The sequence below is a fragment of the Biomphalaria glabrata genome, chromosome 10, assembly GCF_947242115.1.
Source record: "Biomphalaria glabrata chromosome 10, xgBioGlab47.1, whole genome shotgun sequence".
NCBI classification, from domain to species: domain Eukaryota; kingdom Metazoa; phylum Mollusca; class Gastropoda; family Planorbidae; genus Biomphalaria; species Biomphalaria glabrata.
Genome location: NC_074720.1, coordinates 10,269,037 through 10,290,051, shown reverse-complemented (window position 1 = coordinate 10,290,051; position 21,015 = coordinate 10,269,037). Strand labels below are relative to the sequence as shown.

The window sequence follows — 21,015 nt, the reverse complement described above, 5'->3', positions numbered from 1 at the left end:
GTGGTCAGCTGCCTATCCGTGAACTCAAGGCTATGGACTAAACAAACAAAAGGAGGTGGGGGTGCTCATCTCTACCTCTGGAGATATACTCGCACATCTAGACCGATTATCAGCGTGACGTAGTTAAGGAATATTACGTGTTTACAAGACCACTCAAAGGTCAAGACAAGCTTTTAAAATGTGCCAGACATCGCTGCTACGTATGTAGTACGAATTTATAATGTAAAAGTCTAGTCCACCCCCCCCCAATAACAAACCTAGTTCCCTCGTGTGACCTCTAGAGAGTGCTTACGTCCATCGTATCTGACTTGGGGTCACCTGTCAATCAATGAACTCAATGTGATGGGCTAAACAAATAAAAGGGGAAGGGAGTTGTTCATCTAGAAATATATCTGGTTACATTAGAGGTGTGGCTCTTGTAGTCCAGCCCCCCCCCTAATAAAGATTAACTACTAAGTAAACAAACTCAGTTCCCTCGAAAGGTGTGACCACTAGAGAGTGTCAATACGCTGACATTAAACCTACGTCCATCGTATTTAACTTGTGGTTACCCACCCATAAAAAACTCAATGTGATGGACTAAACAAATAAAAGGGGGTGGGAGTTGTTCATCTCTACCTCTGGAGATATACCCGCACAGCTAGACAGACGTCTGGTCAGCATGACGTAGTCAAGGAATGTAGCATTTTAACATGTTAACTAACTTACTCAAAGGTCAAGACAAATTGAAAAAAAGTGCCAGCCATTGCTGCTCTGTATGTAAAGCGCATTTATGATGTAAAGTTTCATCTCTATTTATATTAAGTTATTAACACGCCTTGTCTTTATAATAAACGAAGTTTGGTGCATATTCATAATGGCTCTATTTTTAAGCACATTATTTTGTTTTCATATAAGCATTAATACATTCTATAACAGACAGTAATGGAACGAGGTCCACTTTATGCATATAAAATAGGTGTATTTTTTACTATCCGGTTTACTATCCGGTAGTGATATCCGACCGGAGCCGAATAGCACCGGATAGTAAAAAATGCCGGATATTCGGCAGAAGCCGGAGCCGGAGGGACTATCCGGTGCACCCCTACTTGCAACAAATGATTTAGTCACAACTTTTTAAAAATATATTTATATTTAATTGGATTTTAAAGCATTGCTACAATCAATGAAATTACATTATTATCAAATTGAATTACTCTGTCAGCATTCTGCTCCATACTAATGTTGGATTTATATTGATCTATCATCAACTTGTGGCCACTCTCATTACATCAGCGGTTATTTACACCTGTCAATAAAAAACTACCTTTTTTTTTTGGTTTGTTTTTGGTTTGTCTAAATTAGATACCCACAAAAATAGATACATTGATCAAAGCATTATGATAAAAACATCTATAATAATGACAAATAATTACAAGTAAATTGTTTCAATGTGTTTTGGAAGTATGTTGTCGCTTATAAAAACATTTTTTTAACTAAATATAGAACAACAAAATTATAAAGTATATAACTCTTTCTCTTCTAATTGGTAATCTATTGATGGGATCTACCCCGCTACGTTTAATGTGGTTTTATAAACTTTAATTTGTTATGTAAAAAGGGTATGCATTCTTCTATAATTCTATACCTAATATAACATTTCTTGATAACATTAAAAAAAAATTTGAAGTTTAATCATAACAAGGTAGTGAAACACAAATGAACAAAATGAATAATTCCATCGGAACGTGGAAAATAATTACTGAATGAAAGAGTTAACTAAAAGTATTCTCCGCCATTTTGATACATTTATCTCCCATTATTCTATTGTTAGACACATGCATAACCAAAGGAACTTGAGATCAAGGTTGTTTTTTTTTATAAATGTAGTAGAAACATGTACATTCATCATTACAATCTGAATTCTTGTTCAATAGCAAATCAAACAAAGCTTAAATATAAATTTGTTCAGTAGGCTTAGACATCCTAGCCTCTAATGGAGGTGCCACATGGCGCTGGAACGTTCTGTTTGTAGTTGCAGGCCACAAGGCGACGATCGTACACCAGATCTGTTTAAAAGAATTGAGACAATTAGGAAATGCGCTAAACTAATACATTTACAAGGATGATTGTAACCAATTCTTTAACAATGTCGCTAACATGTAATTGCTTTAATAAGTGTGCATGTGTATGCGTGGGGTGAAACCACTTGATGTATATCGTTTTAATGTGCATTGGAAAGTTTAAGGTGTGAATTTTCAAATGTTCTCCTGCGTTGTCATTCTCATGTCGGAGGGTTACAAAAACTTGTACTATATTTGAGATGAACTGCGCAGTGATTTCATGATCTGGTAGCACTTTTTTTTCCTCAGTTTCTCTTCTATATGGATAAGTTGAGGCCAGTGCATTGCTAGTCATCTGTTTCTTTGGCCAACGGTTAACTTGCAGGGTGTCATGTGGCCAGCACAAAGACCAACCGCCTTTACTTTCCCCAATTAAAGTCAGGTACCCATTAGAGTTGGGTAAACCCAGGGGCGTCCCAAAAAATCCCGAAATTCAAAATCCAAGTCTACGTCGAGATTCGGAGCGAGAGCCCCAGGCTCGGAAGCCAGGCGCTTAACCACACAGCTTAACATCATCTGCCCTATAGATCGAAAGGTCTGAAAATGGAACTTTTCTTTTACATTGTTCGTGCCTTTAGATGACGTATAATATGGGAGAATAGGTTGGTCATTCTCTGGTCACATGTTACACGGGTGTATTTCACTACTTTGGTGACTTCTAGAGCCACTCAGATCTTTTTTTAATACACCAAAGAGATCACGTATTAATAAAGAGCGAAGACAACAGATACTCACAAGAATCTAAAGATAACTATTAAACTAAAAAAATTAAAGAAATCATTTTCTCTCTCTCTCTTTTTCTGTTTCATGATACACAAATTCGGTCACAAAACTAAATATTTGAGATGTTTAGTCTTATTTTCTTTAGTATTATTGTCTTTAGTTTTCTATTTTTTTTTTTGTCTTTTTATTTTACTTGGTGTCTTTATTGTGTTATTTTAATCACTTTTTGTATCTTTTTTTGTATTGAACATTTGGTTATATTGTCTGGCGTGCTGCTGTATGCTATGATTTATCTTTGCATTTTCGTTACATCTATCACTTTAGTGATTAAAAAAGCTTCAAACTATTTGTATAATTTAATCTGTATCTTTTTTTTAAATTTTATTTCTTTTTACTCATTTGAAGAAATACTGTGTTCAGTTAGAAGTCTATGACTTAAAAAAAAAAAAGAAAAACACTTACTTGCGTCACAATAATGTCTGCCCATAAAGGTCCCGCCAGAGCAGGCGTAGAACGAGATACATCCTACATCAAGGTCTGGATAGTTGCCATCAGCCAGGCCGGTACAGTCCTTTACTTTGCCGCAAGCTGTGTTACCTGTACCAATTCTAAAAGATAAGGGGGAGACAAGCTGGTCAGAATGACAGCAGAGCAGTGTGCTAGTATGTGTCACCAAGAGTGACTGTTGCATTCAAATACATTTATCATTCAAGTCTGGTCTGGACTAGCCTCAATGAATCATCAACCCACAGTCTAAAAGGCAGCGTCGTCGCAGGGAGTCGCGTTAACCGGTGCGCGATTACCTGCATACAATCTTTTCCTCCAAATAAAGTTTCCCAATAAAAATCTGTTTTTATTGTATTCTTTTTTTAATAGTCGTTGGCGATATACATAATTCCCTACAATCTTTAAGACAACTGTAAAATATGCACCGATTTGTTTCATAAAATGTTTTTTTACATTTCGTTACCCCTCGCACCCCTTGCGTAGCTACTTCTACTTTATTGTAAAGGGCATACCAGTTCTGGACACAAGAGGGCAAAAGAACTATATGGAAAACATTAATTTAGATTAAATGTGCAGTTAGCACCTCTCGCACCACTTCTGTCGCCGCTACTGCTACTTCATTGCTAAGGGCATGCGTGTACTGGACACAGGAAGGCAAAACATATGTTTGGAAAACATTAATTTAAACTGAAATGTTTGACAGAAAGAAATAATATGTGCTTGGTACCTACTTGACACATTTCAAGGAGTCTCTTTCCAGGACCGTATCTTTGGGACAGTTATACACCCTGGCAATACCGTTCTCACATCGCTTGTAGCCCCAGCATGCTATCTCTGCCAAAGCGCCTTCCGGTCTGCCATTACAAGGATTCCATTGCGCGATAACTGTAGACAGAGAAACGCTTATATTAAGTGTCTGGTTTACGGCTGCATTAAAAAGGGAGCTAACTCCAAGTATCTCGTTAATTATGCTAGTTACAGTATTATTATCTCCTCTTATTTATACTTCCTCTTATATTGGCAAGGAGATCTAGTAGACGGTCTTATGCTAGGAGTGAAGCCTGAGTAATGTATCCCTAACATTTCTAGGTGCTCTCCCCTCCACGAGCCTGAATGTCTGGTGTTGAACCTAAATCATTCGTTACAGTTGGCCTGACTGCAGACCTGGGATGGGGCAACGATTGGTCAGTCGAGACCACTGCAGTCAGGCCTGCTATTACGATTGGTCTCTATTTGCTATTTGATTGGTTGGCCTTAATGCTCTGGGTCCCCCAGTTTAAAAAAATTGCTGAATGATTTTGAAATTATCTTTACCAGAATGCCATTATTCATTAAGTTGTGATTTATTCATGTTCTGCTTGCTGCTTTCTAGGGCATTTCTTTTCAGGTTTGGTAATAATCTGCTTTTGTTCATTGTCTTTCAATCATCAGTGGAATGATATCGCATGTAAAATACATTAGCCTTCTCAGAAGAATTTTGAAATCATCAGAATAACTTTTACCAGACAGTTTCATTTTGTGACTGTGTTTAGAGTTATGTTGAATGGCCGGAAAAGTAGGTTTTCGAGAGAGGGTGGTTTTCTTGATAATCCTTAGGACCGATACTAAAAATAATATGATTATTATAATACTAATGAATAATAAGGGGGCTACAATGAATTTTGTTTCCCTTTAACGTAGCTCGACCCAGGAAGTGAATCAGAATGAAAATAAATTCATTTCAATAATACATGTACATGATGTAACTTTTGTACAAGGACTTCATGAGAATCTATATTAGTCTACACTTCACAAAACAGACTGTTGTGGATAGACGCTCTGTGTTACTGCTGAAAATCTCTCTAACGAAGCTCGACCCTGGCAGTGCCAGTGAATGAATATTAATTCATTTCTAAAAAAATAGTAATAATGATAAGGCTTGTCATCGAATCCGAAGATTAAGGGAGAGTGCAGTATTTCAGAAGGCTACGTATCCCTAGCTGTGACATAACTGGTTTCTAAAATTATTGAATAATAATAGTAAATAGTTGACCGTTTGACTATGTCAGGAGGGTCAAAATTAATGAATTAATGTCTAAAGCCTATGCTTTGATTCCGAAAAAGAAATTTCTAGAATGTATACGTCAACACATTCAACACTATATCATCCATTGGTTGAAATAAATAGTCTAGCCATAAATAGGTATATGTATTATATGATCAAATGCGGGCTACATCATAAGAGAAAGCAATGTTAGAAAAATAAAATGTACGTACCTGAATTAGTGAAGAAAATAGCAGAGAATGTGAAGAGTACTAAAGGCAGCATTTTACTTCAGAGAATCCTCGGATAATTTCTTAATTAGATGCAATTTTTACACTAAAGGGAGGTCTTATTGTTTCATGCATAATTTGTTGCTGCTTTATATTGATTTCTGTGTATCCGTGACAATCCTATTATTTTTTTTTATGCCACTTACGCTGTGTCTTTATAACCCACCTGGAGAGCCGCTTGATTTATGACATCTATTTTTGGAAAAACAGGGGAGACCACTAAACTTTTTTCCGAACCTCTCCTTTTTTCGACTTTTTAGGATTTCTCTTTTTTTGCTATGTTTAAATACACGAGGATTGAAAGGATCTTGTAAAAATTATAATCTTGGAGAAGGATCCAGCCTTTTTTTTTTTTTTCATTTTCATGTAGCATAATAAGTGAGCAGTTAATTAACTATCTGTGGCATATTGGGAAAGTTAGATTATATACTACTTTATAACATTAGGAGTCCCGTAATCAGGACCAAACATATATATGTCCACATCATAAGCGAACTCAGAAAAAGGGGCCCTCTTTAAATAAGCCACATTTGACTAGAGTAACACCTTTAGTAAAATCACTAAATTTAGAAAGCCTTCAGGACAGAAGGCTCAAAAGTAAAGTAGCAATCATACATAAAACACTGAACCATAATCTTCAAATACAAAAACAAAATTTAATAAAATACTCTGAAAGACACAAAGATAAAGGCACATTCCTCGTCCCATATGCTAGGACAAATTTGTACAAATACTCCTTCTTCCTTAGTGCTTTTAGAGCATGGAATGGGTTGCCTGAGCTAGCCAGGAAAACCAGTGACTTGGCAGAATTTAAGTCATTGGTTAATATGCATGACTAAATGCATGACGCGTAGGACGTAATCATCTTCTTTTTTGAAGTAACGTCTGTATTATATAAGATAAGATAAGCCCAAGGCAATTTTTCTTGGCTCTTTCTTCGAAATGCTTGCAAATATCAATGGAAAGATTTTTTTTTGGGGGTGGAAAGGGGGGGGGATAGCAAGTGAAGACCCTATGCAATAGCTAAATCTAGAAGTGCCGATAGAACATATTACGAAAAAAAAAAAAAACTAACTTGCAAGTCAAATATATTGAGGAAAAAAATAACTCATATCTACCACACATTGAGAAAACAACGAGCTATTGGTCCTAACTGCACTCAGGTCGAGATGTCGCAGGTCAGTGTTGAAGCGAGACAGGTCTGTACGACGTGGCAACGAGCTATTGGTCTAAACTGCCCACAGATTGCGACGTTGCTGGTCATCGCTCAGATCCTCTATAACAAGTGGTCTCGGTCAGTGGTGTTGTAAACCAAAATCTTTGAAGTATAATGTCGTACTGGTCATTGGCGTAACAACCATGACGCGAACAGGCTAATTTCACCAACGCCCATGCCCATTTAGGGCCCACAGGGACTCGAGAGAAGAAAAACAATGTTTAATTCGTTTGTCATGTATTACTTGCGATACGCCGCTTCTGTATGGCGTGTAATGACAGTCACTAATCCTTATTAAAAGCTGTAGCTGCGTTAGAATACCATTTATTAAATGTATTGTATACACGGGACGACTCGATTAGGTATTCATTACACTACGGAAGAGGGTTTCATGGAGTGTAACATGCGTATTTCTGATGTTACCACGAGTAAAGGTGAGCGGATGGTTTGGTTGTGTAGACTGAAGAGATTCTGACGAAACCACGAGGCTGTCTGTCGTAGTTCTGCTTATAAATAGAGATGTAGAAGTTGACGAGACATTCGAGAGATGCGGGACAGAAGAACCTGCATTTTAGTGAGAGCTTGAGCTGGTTTAAGTTGAAAGAATCATTTTTAACTTGTATTTCTACGTACATTAATAATAAAGTTGAAAGCTGTGTAAGAGCTATATTGAAGTTTATTTCCAAGTTCTGCACTACGAATATAATACTTATACACCGGTTTAGTTGTACTTATTGTTTGGAGTTACAAACCAACGACCATCAACAGGGAGCCTACCATCACATTCTGTCCAGGAGCCAACGGTCACCTTGCTACGCTACTGGATGACACACACCTAGTGTACTTTCACTCAAACACTCTAGTGGAGTCTACAATATGTCATTAATCTTTATGACCTATTTCTCTATCTTCACCCAGACTCAACAACAACAATGAGAGACAACTCTTTGTTGTTGTTGTTTTTTTTCCGGATAAAAGTTCTTAGAAAACGTGTCAACTAGTTTTTACAAGGATATCCGGTTTCCAAATCAGGTCGTCCACACCTGTGACTTAGATGTTGTCAACATGAAAACGTTATATATTTCACTGACCATTAAGCCAAGAAAAAGTCAAAGATAAGAGGAAAAAGATTTACTCATTTTCCCGTCTTTCCGACGGTAAGAAAGGCAGATTTTAATGAATGTCACAATTTGTACTATTTAAAATAAGTTCTTTTGCTACAATGCTTTTTATCTTAAAAGTTACACAAATTGTAAGACAAATTTCCTCATTGACAATAATTGTATTATTATCCATGGCTTGTTCCTTAGTGAACAGGGCCGGACTGGCAATATGGGCATTCGGGCGCCTGGTGGGCCGGTACCAAAAAGGTAGACCACCGAAATGGCCGTATGGATGCCATTAGACCAGGGGTTCTCAACCTGTGGGTCGCGACCCCCTTGGGGGTCGATTGACGATTAGCCAGGGGTCACCTAAGACTATCAAAAATATGGATTGTTATTGTCTATTCTTCTATTGCTGTATGTGTGTGTGTGTGTGAGGTGGGGTCGCGGCAGTGTGGGAGATTGTAAAAAGGGGTCGCCGTACTTAAAAGGTTGAAAACCGCTGCATTAGACAATGATGAATTCTTAGTGGTTTTATAATATTCTTTTATTAAAGTGACCATTTGAGCGACGTATTTAAAAGAACAATTTTACAGACTCTACAGTGTAATACTAATTTAACACTTTTTAAAACTAATGTAACAGCCTACGCCCGTAGACAAGAGGCGCGGTGGATGAGTGGGAAAGCTTGAAACGAAGAGTCCCGTGTTCAAATCCTGGTGAAGACTGAGACTTTTAATTTCGGGATCCACCCAGCTCTAACGGATACCTGACGTTAGTTGGGGAAAAGTGAAGGTGGTTGGTCGTTGTGATGGCCACATGACATCCTCGTCAATCTTGATCTAAACAGCACAATCAATGATCGTGATTGCCGAGGATCTAGAAATCGTCAGTTGATAAGATGATCATTTAGAAGTTGCTAGTTGATAAGATGATCATCTAGAAGTTGCTAGTTGATAAGACGATCTAAGAATATTATTATTATAATCAATGAAGAAACTTCTGCTCGTCAAATACAAATACTTTAATTCAAAACTTTGAAAAGCTATTCACAATAATTACAATGGTTAACTGTAATTGAATAAAACAGAATATGTATATTTCTACTAGATTAAATGATCTACACAATAATATAATTATGTCATCTTCCTTTGTGTTCCAACACGAGACTTTAGTACATCTTATCTCTAACACATTCCGCTCGACACTGGCGGTAATATCTCGAGCTAGCTGAAATCTTGCCGGCGAACCTTGAGCTAAATATAGACAAAGCGTACATGACAATGACTTTTACATCATCTGCCTCATAGATCGCAATGTCTGAAAGGTGTAACTTTATCAAACTTAACATAATGAATTTGAGGACAGGTAGAATGGGATGCCCATCATGTGATACACAAATTATGGACCTCTGTTTGAGAAGATATACTGGGTGTTAATTCCAGTTTCAGTTTCAATAGGCGTCTCTAATTGTGATCTGCACTGGTCAGTAAAATCGCCGACTTTTAAAGCTTATTGGGCTGCTGAACCACTTTATTAAAAAGTACACTGTACAAACTAGTCATTGTACAGCTCAAAAAAATTAAGCATTCATCTACACTAGAGGTCACGTGGTTGTATCTGGAAAATTGTACTTAATAAAACAAACCCCACTATTAGCAATATCTTCAGACATGAATCTGAACTCTTATCCTATACTCTTAAGCGAGCAATTCTTGTATGTATGTATGTATGTATGTATATATATTTATATGTATATATATATATATATATAAATTTTATTTCGAAAACGGCTCTAACGATTTTCTTTAAAATTTCAAGGTATGTGCATAATAGTGAGAAAAAAATTCTCAACTCATTGGCCACATCGGGAAAACTCGAGGTCGACCGTTATATCGGTTTGAAAATGCCTCATTATCGAAAAATTAATTTTGGCTGCAATGTTTTATGAATGAAAATTTTCCATGACGTAAACGGGAAAAATGCTGCTTACGTCACTAGGCTTACCGCAGTACACTAAAATATTTCTTTGCAAACAAGAACGAGTTTTAAAGGATCAATAGACCTAATTAAACATTTGCGCACCATCTTATTGTGGATTGATTTATTATAGAACTATGAAAGAAAAGTAATGAAATTAAATGTGCCGATGTATGATTAGTTATTGTGTTTTAAGTGCTTAATAAATTGTTTACTCTTTAATTGCGTAGAGTGGTGTAGATACCTTTTACATTGTTGTTTATTTTGCTGGTGACCTCCAGCTTTCTTGTTCTCTGCTAGACTGCCTTTGGCATACGTTCGTCTGAGATTCGTCTCCCATACAGGATACTGCTCTGTCCAGCGTAACTGTCGGACTTAAAGAATTCCCTCTATACAAAGGACGCGGATACACATTTGGGACCAAAAGAAAATCTGCTGCCGAGGACAGACGCAGACGCTAAAAGAAAATCTTAATCGATCACCGCGGACAATGGTTATGCTTGCCCTGTATGTGGCAAAATATGTAGGTCACAGCTGCAATCCTCATTAATTTTCGGAATCGAAGACAAGCCTTATTATTATTATTATTTTGCTGGTGAATTATTACCATGTGTTCATGCTTCGGTGTCTACTGTCCTGTACCAAAACAAAGGAAATGGTCATAACACAGCTTCTCTGCGCCTTACTTGCTCACACTAAACATGATATCTAGCCAGCGGCCAGCGAGTTTGCGTACGCTGCAGCCTCTTTTGATTTAATTATAAACCTCGGTAAAAAGCTTGGAATTAGGGCGTGTTGACGGAAGGCCCAGGAGAGATCTGAATGGAGAGATCTGTAAAAGCAGGCCATATCCCTCCACGGGCTGTAGCACCACTGGGATGGATGGATGGATGACAAAAGCCGTTATGAACTTCTTATAGTCCGACAGTCAGGCTGGGCAGGGCACGTATCCCGTATGGGAGACGAACATATTTTTCGGCGTAACAGAGGTGCCCCACGGAAACGTTTCTTTAGAAAACTAATGCAATGATTTAAGTCTATTAAGAAAAAATTTGCCATTTTACTTTGTCACAAAGTGCCTTTTTTACCCTATAACGTAGAGATTTGCGTCACTTGATGTTTCGTACTAAAGCCATAATGAATATATACTAATTCCATAATTAAATGTCTGAACGTAACCATCTGAGAAGTAACACTGCAAAGACTTTCTTCTAAGCCAATAATAGTAGGCCTACAATAGTTTTACTCAAAAGATGGATTGTAAAACTATAAGACGGATGTGAGCTGTGGTTGGTCTAGACTAACTCTAGACTATAGGAGGACTTAAGAGACTTTATATTTAATCGCCATGTACAATTACATTTAGAACTAACAGAACAACTCTTCAGATTAGTAGTCTTTATCTGATCGTTCATTTTCATAATTACAACAATAGCCCAATAGTTTTACGCGAAAGAAGCAATGTAAAACGTTAAGACGTAAGCTGTGGTTTACTATAGGCCTACTGTTGGGGGGACTTTCTATTCTAATCGCCATATACGATTACATTGAGAACTGACAGAACGAAAAAGCAACTCTTCGGATTGATAGTCTTTACCCGATCGTTCATTTTCGTAATTACAAAAATATTCCTAAAATGACTTCGGGGATGTATTCTTCCTTAACAAATTATTCATCCGAGCGAGGCTCGGTCACCTGATATTTGTTCATTATGGAGAACAGCAGGTACTGATGGAAGTGACTAATATAAAAAGAAATTAATACAGAGGTGTCTATAAAAAAGGAATTCTTTGGGGAAAATACCACATCCCTATTCATGTGCAAAATCCATAGTGTCTTAGAACCTGACCTGCAATAAAAGATCGGGTTTAAAAGCGTCTTGCAAGCCGAGAATGCTTTTTCGTCAGCCATATTTTCTAAACGTCCCATTTATTAAGTCACATTTCTGTTCGAGTTGAAGTTTTAAAAAAAAGCTTAAAAGAATTTTTAAAAGCCAAAAAAAAAAAAAAAGGAAAAATAAAAGAAATGTTATCCTCATTCCGATTACATTTATTCAAACTTGTAAATAACTTGATTGTTCATAAAAGGCTTGCAGTCAAATCTCAACTTTCTTAAGGAATGTATAATAATTTATAAACATCAGCAGGTTCACATCTTGAGGATGCTACCAAAGAGTCCACTGGGGTCAACTAAACTTCCTTGGTGTAGGTAAAAGTTAAAGCTGGTTTAGTCTTGGGTCTTAGGAATCGAAAGAGTTGCAAAGCTTGACCTCTTACTTCTGGAAACAGCAGCAACACCAATGGAAGTATTAAAACTCGAACTCCCTCCAGGATGTTTAGGATGAACAACACTAAGATTCTGAAACATATAGAATTACACATTAGATTTGTTATGTAAGGAACATTTCCAGGTATTTATGTGTTGTTAACATAGTTACCTACTTCTCCATCGATAGTCTAGATTTATGCTCTTGAACTTGTTGAAATGATTATTTATTAATCTACGCATGTACATCCCATAAATTATCAAATTATAGGAAATCTAGACAATAGTGCCGGAATTTACATCTACATATCTACACATGTACACATCTACACATCTACATACCTACACATCTACACGTGGTCACATCTACATATCTACACATCTACACATATACATATCTACACATCTACATATCTACACATCTACACATGTACACATGTATACATCTACACATGTACACATCCTCACATATACATATCTAAATCAAGTTCTGTACTGATGGCAGTATAAATAACATTCGGCTCCCGTACAAAAATAAACAAGAGGGTTGTTACTGAGCAGCCCAATGAAGACGATTGGGCCCTTCTTGCACACGCCTATCTTGACCAGGAATTTGTTGAGACTGCTGCTTCGTTTGGTTTGTCCATCAAGGATAAAAAAAATAAGACGGAGGTCATGCTTCAGAAGTCCCCATTCGTAACTAATTCAGCTCCACAAATCAATGTGAATGGACATCTCCTTAATGTTGTTGATCCGAGAATGGGCGTGGGAGAAAAAAAGTGTACACACTTTTTACCAGACAGACAGAGAGAAACAGTTGATATAAGCTTTGTAGAAAGCTAGTTTATAGTTCTTCTTATCTTATATATTACAGACGTTACTTCAAACAAGAAGATAATTACGTCATACACATTTCATGTGTCAATCTAGTCATGCATGTTAGTCAATGACTTAAACTCTGCTTAGTCGTTGGTTTTCATGGGTCATTCAGGCAACCCATTCCATTATTTAATGGCCATTGGGAAGAGGGAGTATTAGTAGAAATTTGTCCTAGCATATGGAATAAGAAATGTGTCTCTATCGTTATTTCTTTCACTAAAGTTTGTCTGTTACGCGCTTTCAAGTTCATCATTCTAAACAATAAGAGAATAAAACATGGTTAAAAAACAAAAACAAAGCTTATATTGAGTGTAGTTTTATCAATTAGTTTGGATCAGTCATATAATTAAATTTGTAATAGACTAACAATAATAAATATGTGCGATTAGAAATATTTTTACCAATTGCTTTTGTTTAGCGCAATTTCCTGCTTTTAACTTTCTCAATACGCTATGATTCTATTACTTGTCCGGACCAGGTGGGAAAGGGGTTTGGGGGGGGGGGGAGAAGGGATACCTGCATAAAGGTTACTGTGATCGCTTTTTAAATGCATTTACAAAAAAAGAAAGTTGAAACGACCTGAATTCGAACTCGATGTCTTAAGTCTATTTGAGTCTCTTCAAGCCAAAACACTAACCACTGTGCAAAGGAAATGATTATGAAAATAGAAGTTTTTAAAGTTATCTGTCGTTCGTTTCAAACTTAAAACGGCCACCAATTTCTTTCTATATAGTTAAAAGCGAGCTAATTCAACTCATACCACCACATCAGTCAATTAATTTTTTTTCCTAGTTCAATACAAAACAAAATAATTATTTATCAATAGTTAATTAACATTTTTTTTTAATTGATTATTGTTTTATCAGGTAAAAGAATCAATGTTGCAAAATTATTTTTTTTTCTGAGATTTTGTGTGGGAGAAATAACGTGTACAAACTTTTTATCAGACAGACAGACGGAAAGATAGAGTTAATAAAAACTTTATAAAAAAAAATAGATCATATGTGCAATATGAAGGTTGTAGAATACTTTAGATAGAGTACGCATTCTTTAGAAATATTGACATTTAAATTAACAATCAAAAACACTTACTTTGCGCAGTCCTTGTAAATGTCCACGACTTGAAACATATTCAAAATCCAGATGTCGCAGAGAACGACAATCAGAACAAATGCTACAAATGGAGCGAGAGGGTCAGCTTCCGAACTCTCATCAATCAACTGCTGTGACATATCCTCGTCCTGCTTCTCCATCGCTTGGCGCCTACGTTTCAAGAAGACCAAAGCCGCAAAGAGCATCACTACTAGAGTCACTGGGATGCCGACGGTTAGTGTTAATATTATCGGCCTCGTCCGGGCCTGGTCGCCTTTGCAGACGCCTGAAGGATTCTGGGAGATGGAGGCGAATTGAAAGCCGAACACGATCGGCAGCATGAAGATGAATGAACTGAGCCATGGCGCCAAGAGGACACCGTAGGAGCCAATAACACGCTTGTAGCCAATCATCTTGGAGAAGACTTCAGATCCATGAGCGGTATAAACAGCAAACGCTAAAATCATTACGAAATTCCAGTTAGAAACGAATTCGTTGGAATAGAAGACTAATATATAAGCCTTTGCGAAGTGGCATTGATAGAGTATCTTATACTCATCGTTGACCTTCAGTTGTAGCGGTAAATAAATCAGAACCTCAAAGAGATGCTGGAAGCACATGCCGATAAGCATTTTATTACGCATGCGCGATCGTAGGTCTTTGGAGCTTAAAATAGCGGCAATTAACCATGTGTTGATTGCGGTGCCTATAACTATAGTGGAAACATCTATCCATTTGGCCACCGTGAAATAGGAGACAAAAAATTGAATGCCGAAACAAAGCTGCGGAGTTTCTTTCGTCACGTTTCCCAAGGAGATGTTGCTGGCCATTGCATATGTTCAAGTGTGATCTGAAATGCAAATGCACATAATTATATTAAATATTGACTCCTTCAGTTGCAAAGCAAACTATGGGTCATTGTGACAAGAGGGACAATAAGGGTGGCTACCTTATTTTTTTTATTAGAGTTACTCCCCTTTATTACTTGATTTTAGTCGCTGTTAACTGTGTACAATTGCCACTTCCTCTTCAGTCTTTGAGCTGACCACTGTACATTATTGTGAACTAAATTTCCATAATGTTTATATGATAGTTTTGATGTTCTGCTCTGACTGTTAATCAAGAGGAGTGTGTCAATTTATAGGAATGTATCTTTCACTAACGAGCTAAGTAGACTTTATTTATTTGTTGTTAATAAGTTGGTTGATGTGAATATTATGTCTACTTAGTCTCTTATCCTTTTCCTGTACATGTTTTTTTTTTAAAGACCAGATTTGGGTCGTATAGTATGTAAAAGACAAACTTTTGTCTTGAGAAGAGACAGTTGTGTGTCTCATGGACTATTTTGATTCCTGTATTATATTATTGTAATTCATTGTTTGTTTTGAGCTGAGACACTATTGTGCCTCTGTGATGGCAGTTCTATGATTGTGTTGAACTGAACCAGCCCTACTATTTTGATTTTTTCTTCATTATTTGACTTGCCTTTGTTGGCCCTTATGCCCATTTTCTTTTAATGATCTTTTTCTTTTGTTCCTTAATAAACTCTTTATTAGTTGTAATGAAATCTCAAAGTTTTTACTTGTATGTCTTAGTAAGTTATATATCTAGAGGTTATAATTAATAGCCTAGATAATATAATTTGGGACCACAAAGTACCACTGGACTAACATGCCAGTACAGCAGAGGTCACTGGTCTTATGACCTATCCTAATTCTAGGTCATAGTCATCTTATATAAATGAGATGAAAGCCTATGTTAAACAAACTATGGGTCATCTTATATAAATGAGATGAAAGCCTGTGTTAATTAAACAAACTATGGGTCATCTCATACGGACAATAAAGATTATTATTATTATTATTATTATCTGATAGGAATGAGATGAAAGCCTGTGCAGAGTTACTGTGATTGAAATTTAGTGTGAAAATCTCTGATAATAACACTGGCATATTTCTTTTTAAATTAATATGGTTGTCAAGAGCAGGGGTGTGTAAGATGTGAGATTGTGTCACTGGCGGATTAGTGTGGGGGGGGGGTAGGGGCAATCACCCCGACCACTCGGCTGACCCCCCGCCCCGAAGCTCCGCAGGTAGGGTCCTGGGCGAAGCATAATCACCAATCAATCGCTTAACCTCTTCTTAACGCCGCCTAGGAAACACACACACTCTATAACACCCCTTTTTGTCAGGAAGTTGAGCCCCCCCCCCCCCAATTCGAGATACAATGTGACAATGTTTTAAAATTGACATTTTAATTACTAGATCTACTTACACTATTTGACTCGAAACAAATAATAATAATAATAATCTTTATTGTCCGTATGGAAATTTGTCTTAAAATTTGTGCATTACACCAAATAAAAAACATTATAACTATAAGAAACCAAAGTGTACATTCACACCAGACTCAATCATAATTTACATGTGATAAAGTTTATACCAGATTACAAACAACCCGCGAAAATTCAAGGTCAAGAAAGAGTCGGCGCTTATGGAAAAACCCGTGGGGAAACTTTGTTTTTCTTCTTAAGTTTCCAAAATAACTTCTTATTGTACAAATATCGTCTCCCCTCCCCCCCCCCCCCACCAGTTTTCAAAGGATAATGGAATCAGTAGAATTCAAATAAAACATAATTTTTTTTTAAATTATTAAACCAAAAATTTAAAGAAAAATGATTCTTGGAAATGATTTGTCCGCCCCTTACATTCGATCGCCTGCGTGCAATGCACACATTGCACAATAGGTAGCGGCGGCCCTGGTTGTGAGTAGTAAACTGTTTTAGCTCGGGTTAATAAGGTTTTCCAGTGGTCAGTCTAGTCAGTTGGAGAGCTGACTTGGTCTGAGTAGGGTGTTGGTGATTTTTTTCGGTTATTATGTTTAGAGTAAGGAGATTTTATTCTTTCTAGGGGAAATTGCTAAATATTTGGATAATGTTATGTTGTATCATAATACCCTTAAGGTAATCGATCATTGAATCTAGTCTAAGCGCCCTTGAATATTTAATTTGGGCACATTCAATACGTTTTAGTATTGGTGATTGTGTATTACATATGTAACCCATTGTATGCTGTAAATAAAGACTAATTCTCCTTTGTTGAGTGTATACTAAAATAACCAATAATAAGCAATAAGTGATATCGGGGAATCGTCCACGGTGGCATCTCATGTTGAATATGAATTGAGAATCAAACCCTTAGCCGTGGGTGTTAAACCCAGCTGCGCTCGTCATACTTTAAAATGACCAGCACCTAGTCAGTGTCGCTCTATACATTGGGTTTCATATCTATAATACTTGTACGCTTTCATGATCTACAGTCGGGGCATTAAATGACACCCCCTCAAAGAACTAACCAAAGTTAGCACACAACATGTCTAATAAATCAAGTGAAGAACTCACCTTTGACTTTTAAACCGGTATTCTGTTCATTGTCTGTTCGAGTAGTTACTTGAGTTTTTTTCGTTACTTAGTTTCAAGACAGTGCAAGTCTTGAGCTCAAACGTAAGTTAGACTGTGCGCGCGTGTGTGTGTGTGTGCAGTGCTAGATGGGCGGATAGGACAGATGATACACTCACTATCTCGTGGTGAGTCTTTGAGTGAATTACAAGATGGCACCGGCGGTCAGGTGACCTCGTGTGGACGTTAACCATGGAAAACGTTGTCAGATTGTACAAGAGTGAAAGCGAAAAGGAAGAATTGAGAGAGAGAAAGAGAGAAGAGAGAGAGGGAGAAGAGAGAAAGGGAGAAGAGAGAGAGGGAGAAGAGAGAAAGGGAGAAGAGAGAAAGGGAGAAGAGAGAGAGAATAGAGAGAGGAGAAGAGAGAAAGGGTGAAGAGAGAATGGGAGAAGAGAGAGAGGGAGAAGCGAGAAAGGGAGAAGAGAGAGAGTGAGAAAGAGAAAGGGAGAAGAGAGAGAGGGAGAAGCGAGAAAGGGAGAAGAGAGAAAGGGAGAAGAGAGAAAGGAGAAGAGAGAAAGGGAGAAGAGAGAGAGGGAGATCAGAGAGAGAGAGAAGAAAGAGAGGAAGAAGAGAGAGAGGGAGATCAGAGAGAGGGAGATCAGAGAGAGGGAGAAGAGATAAGTGTAACAAGAAAAAATATTTTAAAATACTTAAAAACAAAACAAAGCTTATATTAAGCGTATTTGTATCCATTAGTTCGGATCAGTCGCGCAATTGAATTTGTAATAGATCTAGACTAACAATAACAAAAAGGATTTATATAAATACAACAAGATTACAAAGAGAGATTGTGTTACACAAACTCAGAGGCGGCCCCCGTCGAAGTCGGATCTGCATATTCGCAAATAATATTCAAGAGGTGATTTAATTTTGATGTAAAATGTTTTACACGTTTCGGATGTTCCTTCAGAGTTGAAGATAATTACTTCCTAGTCCAAACCTCCCGCAGGACGACGGGGGATGGGAGCGGGCAGGGTTTGAACCCTGGGCCATCCATAAATCTGAACGACAGTCCAGCGCGCAAACCGCACGACCAGGCAGCCATCCGATGGTCAAAAGTAATAATGTTTCAAAGATTCATTTGCCGTAAATTTAAATTTAATAAAAAAAAAAAAGTAGATTAGTTTTAGTATATTAAAACATTACAATATTGATCAAAACGTTTGGAAATGAAAATCTACATTTTTTTTTACACTTTAAGTTTAGAAATTGAAATTCTACATCTTAATCTAGTCTATTTTAGTCTAAACTAGATCTAGAAATTCTAGATCTAGACTCTAAAATAATTTTAATTAGAATATAAATCCAGATCTAGATATACTGTATTAAAAATCTAGATCTAGTTTAAAAAATCTAGATTAGATCTAAATCAAGATATCATTCCTTTTTTAAACGCGAGTCACATAACGAGGCTTAATAAACATTACTATACCGAGTTCTTTTTTCATTTGAAGAATTAATTCCATATAACGTCAGAGGGAAAAAAAAACACTACGTCACACGGCCTAGCTAGACTAAAAATCGCCTTCATCTATAAGAGCCATTTATCGAGTGTTCATAGACTTTGGTGCACCGAGTGCGTTCTTTAAGCATTTCATTTAAAGAATTCATTCCATATGACGTCAAAGGAAAAAAAACACTACGTCACACGGTCTAGCTAGAATAAAAATCGCCTTCATCATTACGAGCCTTTTATCGAGTGTTCATAGACATTGGTGCACCGAGGGCGTTCTTTTAGCATTTCATTTAAAGAATTCATTCCATATGACGTCAAAGGAAAAAAAAACACTACGTCACAAGGCCTAGCTAGACTAAAAATCACCTTTATCAACACGAGCGATTTCTCGAGTGTTCATAGACATTGGTGCACCGAGGGCGTTCTTTTAGCATTTCATTTAAAGAATTCATTCCATGTGACGTCAAAGGAAAAAAAAAAACACTACGTCACACGGCTTAGTTAGACTAAAATATGTTTTCATTAATACAAGCAATTTTTTTCGAGGGTTAATAGACATTGGTGCACCGAGTGCGTTCTTTTAACATTACATTTAAAGAGTCCATTCATATGACGTCAAAGAAAAAAAATTCCATTACCTCACAATAGGCTAGTACCGGTACCATAAAAAAAATGTCTTTATTTACACGAGATATTTAACGAGGGTTCATTGACATTGGTGCACTGAGTTCTAATAGATATTATTTAAAAAAGATCAAAGCCACATTGTTTTTGCGTTTTGTCTGTCAGTCGGTCTGTCCGTTATCTTGATATAAAAAAAACAACCAAAAGTTATTAAAAATTGATTAACCTTTATTTTACGTTTCAAAACATCGCAATAATTTTTAGGTATGAACACAATTGAAAAGTTTATATAATAGATTGTTCCGGATGTTTGTATAAATAGTAAAAGAAAAAGAGAATTTCAGATAAATGTAATACCGTTAATTAAATTTTTTGGATGGTCTCGTATAAAAATTAGATGTACTACAGCCACGTGGAGAGATTTTCATACCTTACTTTGGTGTTTGGATTCTGTTTTCCTTAAAAATCGGAACATAATATTAACGATAATTAGATTTTTTAATGTTTTAGGTAGAAAGTTAAATGTACTGTAAGAGAGTAGTGAGATAAAATATTTTTCATAAAAATCCGTAAAAACATTATTTCGTAAATGAGAAGATTATTTGTTTATTAATTAGAAGAGGGAGTTCAAACAATTATTTGGCGTTAGTAGATTTTTAAATAAATTCGGAAATTTCTGGCGACGATTTGTAAGAAACAAAATCCGGAACTTTCTTTATCGATTACAAAACTTCTATGTTATGTTTTACAAGAAAATTAAATGTCTAAAAAGTAATTTTCAGTAATCAATTCTAGTAAATTACTTTTTTTTAAAGCCTTGTGCGATTTCAAACAATCATTAGGCATAATTCATGTTTTATAAAACAATATCCGGAACATTTTTACACTTAATGAAATATAAGTCAGTATAGAGATTATGATTTAGCATTAATATGCTATTTACATAAAAAACGGAACAACATATTATTGATAATGTGTTTTTGCAACGTTTAAGCATGGAAATTGAATGTAATATAAGTTAGAAGAGCAAACAAACATTTGTTGGCGTTGATTAGTTTTGCACAAAAAAATCCGGAACAATCAATTTTAGATACTTAAAACTATTGAGATGTTATGGGAGGAACATTAAAGGGTAAATCAGATTTTCAATAGCTTTTAGAGTTCTAGTTTTTTAAATCTAATCGTGACGGACAGACCGACCAACAGACAAAACGCACAAAAATAAGCTTCTTTTATTCGGATGGGGGCACTAAACAAAAAATAAATAAAATCTGATTTTTAAAAAAAGTTTAAGGAAT

General features: G+C 36.4%; 2 protein-coding genes across 2 annotated transcripts; both read right to left on the bottom strand.

Annotated features, from left to right (window-relative positions):
• Positions 1-1,113: 1,113 nt before the first annotated feature.
• LOC106069225 (uncharacterized) lies at positions 1,114-5,750 on the bottom strand. The gene is made up of 4 exons (XM_013228842.2): positions 5,589-5,750; positions 4,064-4,217; positions 3,288-3,433; positions 1,114-2,048 (listed from the first exon to the last, which is right to left on the bottom strand). Exons 1-4 carry the CDS (start codon positions 5,638-5,640, stop codon positions 1,966-1,968), a joined length of 435 nt encoding a protein of 144 aa, XP_013084296.1. The 5' UTR covers positions 5,641-5,750; the 3' UTR covers positions 1,114-1,965.
• Positions 5,751-11,904: 6,154 nt separating this feature from the next.
• On the bottom strand, positions 11,905-17,743 carry LOC106069226 (uncharacterized). Its single transcript, XM_013228843.2, has 3 exons — positions 17,581-17,743; positions 14,181-15,030; positions 11,905-12,302 (listed from the first exon to the last, which is right to left on the bottom strand). Exons 2-3 carry the CDS (start codon positions 15,008-15,010, stop codon positions 12,134-12,136), a joined length of 999 nt encoding a protein of 332 aa, XP_013084297.1. The 5' UTR covers positions 15,011-15,030; positions 17,581-17,743; the 3' UTR covers positions 11,905-12,133.
• Positions 17,744-21,015: the final 3,272 nt, after the last annotated feature.